Genomic DNA, 9,302 nt, shown 5'->3' on the forward strand with positions numbered 1-9,302 from the left:
AATCTCTCATGATCTTTTGTATTTCTGCAGTGTCAGTTGTTACTTCTCCTTTTTCATTTCTAATTCTATTGATTTGAGTCTTCTCCCTTTTTTTCTTGATGAGTCTGGCTAATCGTTTATCAATGTTGTTTATCTTCTCAAAGAACCAGCTTTTAGTTTTATTGATCTTTGCTATCATTTCCTTCATTTCTTTTTCATTTATTTCTGATCTGATCTTTATGATTTCTTTCCTTCTGCTAACTTTGGGGGGTTTTTTGTTCTTCTTTCTCTAATTGCTTTAGGCGCAAGGTCAGTTTGTTTACTCGTGATGTTTCCTGTTTCTTAAGGTGGGATTGTATTGCTATAAACTTCCCTCTTAGAACTGCTTTTGCTGCATCCCATAGGTTTTGGGTTGTCATGTCTCCATTGTCATTTGTTTGCAGGTAATTTTTTGATTTCCTCTTTGATTTCTTCAGTGATCACTTCGTTATTAAGTAGTGTATTGTTTAGCCTCCATGTGTTTGTATTTTTTACAGATCTTTTCCTGTAATTGATATCTAGTCTCATAGCGTTGTGGTCGGTAAAGAGACTTGATACAATTTCAATTTTCTTAAATTTACCAAGGCTTGATTTGTGACCCAAGATATGATCTATCCTGGAGAATGTTCCATGAGCACTTGAGAAAAATGTGTATTCTGTTGTTTTTGGATGGAATGTCCTATAAATATCAATTAAGTCCATCTTGTTTAATGTATCATTTAAAGCTTGTGTTTCCTTATTTATTTTCATTTTGGATGATCTGTCCATTGGTGAAAGTGGGGTGTTGAAGTCCCCTACTATGAGTGTGTTACTGTCGATTTCTCCTTTTATGGCTGTTAGTATTTGCCTTATGTATTGAGGTGCTCCTATGTTGGGTGCATAAATATTTACAATTGTTATATCTTCTTCTTGGATCGATCCCTTGATCATTATGTAGTGTCCTTCTTGTCTCTTCTAATAGTCTTTATTTTAAAGTCTATTTTGTTTGATATGAGAATTGCTACTCCAGCTTTCTTTTGATTTCCATTTGCATGGAATATCTTTTTCCATCCCCTTACTTTCAATCTGTATGTGTCTCTAGGTCTGAAGTGGGTCTCTTGTAGACAGCATATATATGGGTCTTGTTTTTGTATCCATTCAGCCAATCTGTGTCTTTTGGTGGGAGCATTTAGTCCATTTACATTTAAGGTAATTATCGATATGTATTTTCCTATTCCCATTTTCTTGTTTTGGGTTCGTTATTGTAGGTCTTTTCCTTCTCTTGTGTTTCTTGCCTAGAGAAGTTCCTTTAGCATTTGTTGTAAAGCTGGTTTGGTGGTGCTGAACTCTCTCAGCTTTTGCTTGTCTGTAAAGGTTTTAATTTCTCCATCAAATTTTTTGCCGCATTGTCTGGCATGTTGGATCTTAGTTCCCTGACCAGGGATCCAACTCACGCCCCCTGCATTGGAAGTGCAGAGTCTTGACCACTGGACTGCTAGGGAAGTCCGCCCAGTGTTCTGAAAAAGATCTGCAACCCTATGTGGCAGATAGTGCTGTTACAGAAGGGGGTCCCCTTCCAGGTACCGAGAGTGGGCTGTTGTCTAACACTAGGAAATGAATTGTCCAAGGAGACACACTTACTGACAAAGCAAAAGACTTTATTAGCATGGACATATATACACTACCAAATGTAAAATAGATAGCTAGTGGGAAGCAGCCACATAGCACAGGGAGATCAGCTTGGTGCTTTGTGACCACCTGGATGGGTGGGATAGGGAGAATGGGAGATGCAAGAGGGAGGGGATATGGGGATATATGTATATGTATAGCTGATTCACTTTGTTATACAGCAGAAACTAACACACCATTGTAAAGCAATTATAGTCCAATAAAGATGTTTAAAAAAAAAAAAAGACTTTATTGGGAAGGGGCACCCAGGCGGAGAGAAGTAGGGTAAGGGAACCCAGGAGAACTGCTCTGCCACACGGCTTGCAGTCTTAGGTTTTATGGTAATGAGGTTAGCTTTCCAGGTTGTCTCTTGCCAGTCATCATGCTTGTCACATATTTGGTCTGATTCAGAGTCTTTCCTGTTGGCACATGCATCTCTCAGCCAAGATGGGTCCCAGCATGAGGGTTTCTGGGAGGTTGGCAGGACAGAGTAGGGCTGGCGTCTCCTCCCTTCTTTTGGCCCCTCCCGGATTCCCCCCCCTCCACGTCCCCAAGGTCTCAGCAGTGGCACACAGTGGAGCAGGGCTTCCGACCACCAGCTGGCTTTAAGCCAGCACTGGTGACCACTGTGCACTGGCCTAAGAAGGCAGTGTGATGCAACGGGCTTGTGATTACCAGCCCGTGAAAGTGGACCCTGGACTTATCTCCTCTCTGTCTAGCTCTCTCTCTGGGCCTGGGCAGGCCACAACTTCTCCAGACATTGATTTCTTACCCGGAAAAAAAACAACAAAAAAAACCCATTGAATCAAATGATCCCTTTGCTGTCCCTTGTAGCAAACTCTGAATCATTTTTGTGAATCAGCAGGGAAGGGGGAAGAATACAATGTTAATAATCCCTTCATTATTAAGGAAAAAGGATACCTGCTTTTGTGAATGAGCTTTTGATGTACCTGAAGGAGGCCTCAAGGGGAAACTGTAAAAGATCCACAGAGTGGTTGGGGATAACCCAAGAAAGAAAGAGAAAGATGAGAAATTGAATATGTTGCTTATCTAGAAAATTAAAAACAACAACAAAACAAAGACATTTAGGAATAGAAAAATATAGGTAAGAACCCTCCTCCCCCAAACAAATAGATGATCTTACCAAAATTTCTTTCACTTCAGAATGAAGAAATACTTGAAAGCAGTCATGATGGAGAGAACCCTGAGCCAGAGCAGCTTGACAGTTCCAAAAATCTTTCCCCCAGCAGGTAAGATTGCACATCTCTTTTTAGAAGTCATTTTAACCCTTTAGAGGGGTGGGGGTAATGGGGGAGGAGGGTAGGGTATTCTCTGTTTTAAATCTCATCACTTATCTTTCCTAGATAAAATCACATATTTATTCTGTATACTAACCTTCATTGTGTACTGGAGAACAAAACTCATGAATCTCATAAAAGCAACAAGCAAGAGCTGAAAATGTCATCTCATAAACCAGGCTTCCCGATACTCAGTTTTTAAAAACAGTGTGTTATCAAGAAAATAGTAAATGAAAAACTATTACTAATATTGATTGAATTATTGGTTTTAAAGCATTTAAAGGATATAGGTTCCCCATAAACACAATTTATACAAATGTAATGCTATTTTTGGCCTACAGCAAGGTGTTTGCATGCATGTGAATGCTATGCAGATCGGAAAGCCTAAATTATGGCAGTTAAGACCAAAAGCATGAGAGGAAATTCATTTTTTAAAAAATTTTCCTTGTACTCAGAATCCCCATCATTACTTCTATTCTAGCCTTTGTCACACTGTTTTACCCACACCATTTGACTTATTCATTTATGAGCTGCTTTTATCCCAAGGGTCTATCATGTTTAGCTCTTAGCAGGCCTCCAATAAAATGCCTGTAGAATGAATGAACAAACATCTTTAGGAATTTGCCCCTTGATTAAAGACAGTATTAGTTTAATTAGATTACTTCCTAGTCTTTCACTTTAAGGTGTACTCAAGGAAACATGTGGGCTCTTACTGGTTGAAATATACCTTTGAGTTATAGTAAATGGCCCAATTCAGCATATCTGAAAGTGTATTTAGTTGGGTTATGTCTGAAAAGCACCACCTGGCAATGTATTCTGTTGTTTTCCTTAAGTGACAGTATATCATTGGGGACTTTTCTACTACTACAACCATACTTACTTTTATAATTGTAATTTTATAATTCTTATAATGAGTCCTTTATATTAGTTGATGAATTATTGTATTAATTTACAGGAAATGATTAAATCACACTTCTAATGAGAAATGCAAATGGGAGAAGTTACAGCATTTAATGAAACAAAAATATCTAAGATTCTTGCAAAAGAACTTTGAGAAAACGCAAAATTAGCCAGTGGATTAAGGAGACAGGAGAATCTATAAGACTACTGTTTTAGTTCTACTGCCAGCTTTGAATAAATACTATAAGATCACCATCTTTGCTGCAACAGTTTAATCTATACTTCCTTATTCATTTTTGATTTTATAGATTTGAGTTTTTATGTATAACTAATACAGATATGTTGGGCTAGAGTTGATAGGTACAATATGCTTGGCACATAGTAAGCATTCAGATTTTGTTGAATAAATTATAAGCTTTTAAGTAGTGCAGGTAAAATGTTATACCAGATAGTGTCCATTAAGGGTTCTGAATAATTAATCTCTTTTCATTTTTGGATGGCTTGCCAGAATAACATTACTTTATTATATTTGGAAAAAATAATGATTCTAAGCACTATGTGATAGCACTGTGCATAGTCCCTACCTTCATAACTTATATTTTAACTAGGAAAAAACACATGAAATGATTCCTAGGTAGCACAATAAAATATTTGATGAAGTATATATTTTAGAGGGAGGGGAGGAGATGCTTAATGGAGGAGCAAAGGTAGGGTTGTAAATCCAAGATTTCAACAGCTTCAGGAGAAACAGTGTTCCTAGCAAGGGAAACCAATTTATGCAAGGTAAGGTCATGAATGAGATCTGTGATGGGTAATAGCGGCAGTGGGAAAAATAAAGCTACAGGGAATGAAGGAGGAAAAGAAGATTAGATAAGGCCTTGAAAACCAGGTAGAAGAGATTAGATTTGATGCTGGGGCAGTAAGGAGCCTTTGAGGTCTGGAGCAAAGGAACATCATAATGAAAGCTGCGACTGAGGCTAGTCCAACTGCAGAATGCAGTCACTGCAGGGGAAGCAGAGTCAAGGAGACACCTAACATTTCTCTCATTATTACAGAAGAATGAGTAACCCTGTCTGATTCTCACTGTAGCTATGGTATTCAATTAAAGTCCCCAAAATAGGTCAACTTAACTCTTCTGAGCCATCATCATTTTAGTCCCAACTACAAACACCCCAGCCATGTCTTGCAAGTAAAAGTTCTACTACAACCAAATAATTCAGACGCTCCCAAGTTTTAAAAAATATATAGATTGAATCACACCATGTACTATGCTAAGAATCAAGCCAGAATCAGGTGAAAAGCAGATGAGCACATACTGTGTACAGATATACTGAAACACCAAACACTGCAGAGCAGGCCTAAGAATATTCCTAACGTTAAGAGACTAGGGCTAAATTTGAATCAACTGTTGGATAGCTAATGATATCAAATAAAAGGAAAATATGACCTTTCAAATGGTGTCTTAAGGCACTATGGCTATAGACAGGTTCTTATTTCATCTTTTCCTGAACAATCTATTAGGAAAGAAGAATTCCCCCACTTAGACATTCCAGCATAAATCTTTCAACAAACAAAAGAAGCATTTTAGATGGCTCCACAATGCAGAAGACACAATAATACTCTATCATGGGCACAGCAGCAAGTCTGAACAGGAAATAGGATTACGATCATGTACTACAGACCTCTCTGACATTAAACAGAACTAGTTGATTATATAAACAAATGGTGTTCACACAGGAGTTTAAAAACCTTTGCGAAAATACACATCTGTTGACAATTTTCAAGTTGTTTATTGGAAATCATAGATTTATTTTTAAAAACCCTCTATTTTGCCATATAAGAGCAAAATTCAAATAATATAAATATTTAACATTTTGGTATAAAATTAATAATATGGAAAAAAGACGCAAACCAACCAAGAGGTAAAAAGTTTTTAGCAATAACACTGTGTATAACTATCAATTGACCATCCAGGCTAAGAGTTTATTTTCCCTTTATTGATGATTTTTAAAAGACAGCCTTGCACTAGAGCACCAAAAAGTTTTTTCCTTCCTTTTTAAAAGGTTGGAATCCTTTATTTACAATTATTCTTCTCAGTACTTTAAATCTGATGAAGGAAGAGTCTAGCAATTTCCTTCTTATTAAAAAAAGGAAGTGCCTTCATATTTCCTTCATATTTAACTGTTTCATTCTATTTTAAGCAAAAATAAAAAGACAAACACAATTGAGGGGAGCTCTTTCACAAATAAATAACTGTTTCACAAAAGTATTGCTGTAAACAAGATCATTTTGATGGCCAGAGAGACACTGATGTTTTCAACCAATGGCAAATTTAAACAGTTACAAGTATAGATACACAGGGCATATATATGGCCAAAAGACAAATGGTTATTAAAGGATCAACTAATAAAAATTAATTATAAACCTGCTTTGTCAAAATGCACTTTTGTTCTCTACAGTTTTTTAAATTGGTCAGAAAATTAAAACTGTAATGATCTAGAAACCCTGAACATACTCTAAAAGTAACTAAAAACTAGAATGTTTGATACCATAGTTTTGACATGAGTTAAAAATTTTAAATTATCTGAGCAATCAATGTAAACAAGCTTCAATTTTCAAAATAGAAAAAAATTAACAAAAAATTTCTGTAAACATTGAGAAGCTACCTGCAACAAATTATACATATCATCGTCCAGTTGTGTATACTGAGAATTCTTTTTTAGTTTTTTTGCATGTTTCAGACACCTTATTAAGTGATACATCTTAGTTTTCCCTAACAGGAGCCTCTGCAGACAAAGGGTTTATAATCAGTTCAACTGCTTTTGTTGAAGTCACTATTTTGGCTTTCATATAATCCCCCTAACAACAGACATCACCTAGTTCTTTCTGTAGTGAGGGGAGGTTGTTTGCATCATAGCCACATTTTTATCCTGCTCTGTAAAATAAATGTAACGCGCTATTGGATCTCAGCCACATCTCTTTGATTACAAGAAACATACAGCTTTACAAATGCTTTAAATCTCATTCTGGTGACTTTTGTATCACTTTCATTCTACTTTGAAGTTGGAAATATTTATAAGTTGAAGATAACCTTTGACAGTTGTTGTGATGAAAGAGTAGATTTTAAAAAAATACTACAGCTTTGATTTGATGTTTAATACTCTCAATTTTAAAAGCTGAACTCAGAACAAAGTACTGTGGTTTATGAGACCCTGTTGGAGAGGGGTGGGCTAATTTTAGTAATCATTTTTATTTTATAAATTATGGAGAAAAGAGGCTTTTAATGTTCTATCTATCCTTTTGAATTCTTCATTATTATATTCCTCTATGCAAACTACATTCAAATAGCTGCCTTAAAAACAGACTCATATTGAATATTTAAAAACCAGTTGAAAAATTCTTTAAATTAAAATCAGCTTATTTGAATTAACAATGATTTCTCTCTAGAGAAGGACCCCATGAGTAAGACACTGTCCATGTTTTGTGTCATTTTCTAATAATCAAAAAGAACCATAATAAAGTACTAGTTAGGGCAGAACTAATGACTTCTCAAATTTCACATTAAACTTTGAAAAAAAGATATGAATATATTTAAAATGACTCCAACACTATCCAGGTAAAATAGCTACATGGATGTGACAGTAAGTGATTTGGCAGTTTATAAAGAAATTGTGTACATTTTCCTAAATCTCCTCTGAAGAAGAGGAAACTTTCTTTTACCAGATTCATGTACTTTCTTCTGTGCCAATCCTCTCCTGCCTCCACCAACTCCATCAAGTGCTCTTTTATCAAAATAAACTTGTATACCTGGTCTAACAATATACCCATTTCTTTGAAATGTTGTACTATACACTTACTTGGTATTTTCCAAAAGCAGTTATTCTAACACCTAGGCACCTTAATAACTTCTCTACACCTCTAATATACACGTGGTACTGTGAACTTGAAATTCCCTTTAGTTTTGTTTTCATAAACCTTGTCTAAATATAAATTCCTTGATATGAATTTAGGCAAGTAGATAAGTTATATTGAAGGGCTTCTAGAATCAAAGAAACATTCTGATAGACGGGGCTTTCAAAATATTTCTTTGTTCTTCATATTCATTTCACTTATGGTATAGACAAACATTTAAAGGTTTTTTCATCCACGTCTGGCTCAGTGACAGTGAAAACATACAACATTCAAGTACTATTAGGCAAAGGCAGCCCTACACGGATACGTATCCACATAGGTCAGTTTGCAAAGGAGGACTATCTTAATTATTCTGCAGTATATTTGACCAAAAAAACCTTTTGAAATCATTTTTACTCTGGGGTCTGTGGCATCCTTCCAAAGGTCCTGAAGGTCTTCTACATGCCCATGAGATGTCATCATTTTTTCATAGATGCAGGGATGATAAGGAGTTTTACCTTCCCCGGAGAAAAACACATGGTTTTGTGGTACTATCCCTATTTTATTGGCACAGAGGCCCATGAACACATCGTCTATGTAAAGACTAGAGTTAAGTGTCTGTGATGCCTCATAGACTTTGGCGGCTACATCACCAGAGATCACGTAGGCAGCTCCTGCAGTATAGTCAGGGTAAGCCGGCCACTGGTACATTTCATAGGAGACATAGTATTTGCTGCTTTTGTCTCTGACGGGAGGGGCACCACGATGAACACGACCAATCCAAAAGTCTTGAACACCAATTCGTTCTAAACTTTGAAGGTATTCAATAAGATTTGGCATGTGAATAAATATGTCATCATCAGCAGTCATAAGGAATTTGGCATGTGGACAAAAGCTATTTGCCCAACTGAACTGCAGAAGAAATTTAAGAGTAAGATTATAGAAAGAATCAGCAAAGGCTTGCTGAATTATATCATTGTACATCTGATCTTCCCAAACCAGTCTTCTCTGAAGTCTTTCTCTTGTCAATGGGTCAGAAGGTGTTCCTAAGACAAACAGAGTTTTAATGTTGGTGTTAAGTTGAGAGCGAACATACTTCTCATTGCCCCATGTTTTCCTAATGGCAGAACGGCGATTGTAGTTTTCGGGAGCAGTCTTTACAAACAGTAAGAGCAGGACGTCTTGGGTTTGACACTTCTCCTCATGGTTTATCAAGTACTGGAAGCGAGGAGCCCCATCCTCGCTGCGCTTAAGAGACAGGCTATCATTCACAAAGTCATAGCTATTTATGAGGTATCTGTAAGAGTAGGACTTCATATGGCTCACGATGTGGTTATCGATCGATATCCAGAAGAACATGAGGCTTAGTACAAAACAAGTGGCAAATAACTGAATAAATTGCCATTTTTTTACTCTCCTGCCACTAACAAACATTCTGACGTCCATTCAGGTCTGTTTTTATTTAGGGTCAGTTTTAAATGGGTGTTTCCTTCTTCAAGACCATAGGACTTTGTATTCTGTAGAACAGATGTCCATGTTGGTCATTAA

General features: G+C 36.5%; 2 protein-coding genes across 2 annotated transcripts in view; one reads left to right on the forward strand and one right to left on the reverse strand.

The window, feature by feature from the left end:
* MCF2L2 (MCF.2 cell line derived transforming sequence-like 2) overlaps positions 1-9,302 on the forward strand; it is a gene marked incomplete at both ends in the record, with an annotated part of 227,958 nt that overhangs the window by 141,472 nt on the left and 77,184 nt on the right. The window contains one exon of the mRNA XM_079705223.1: positions 2,830-2,915. Coding sequence (XP_079561349.1) covers positions 2,830-2,915 — 86 coding nt within the window. The remainder of the gene's footprint in view (positions 1-2,829; positions 2,916-9,302) is intronic.
* B3GNT5 (UDP-GlcNAc:betaGal beta-1,3-N-acetylglucosaminyltransferase 5) lies at positions 8,055-9,200 on the reverse strand (the record flags this gene model as incomplete). Its single annotated transcript, XM_079704301.1, has 1 exon — positions 8,055-9,200. One exon carries the CDS (start codon positions 9,198-9,200, stop codon positions 8,055-8,057), a length of 1,146 nt encoding a protein of 381 aa, XP_079560427.1.

The sequence above is a fragment of the Hyperoodon ampullatus genome (genome assembly GCF_949752795.1).
Source record: "Hyperoodon ampullatus genome assembly, chromosome: 5".
In the NCBI taxonomy this organism is placed as follows: Eukaryota; Metazoa; Chordata; class Mammalia; order Artiodactyla; family Ziphiidae; genus Hyperoodon; species Hyperoodon ampullatus.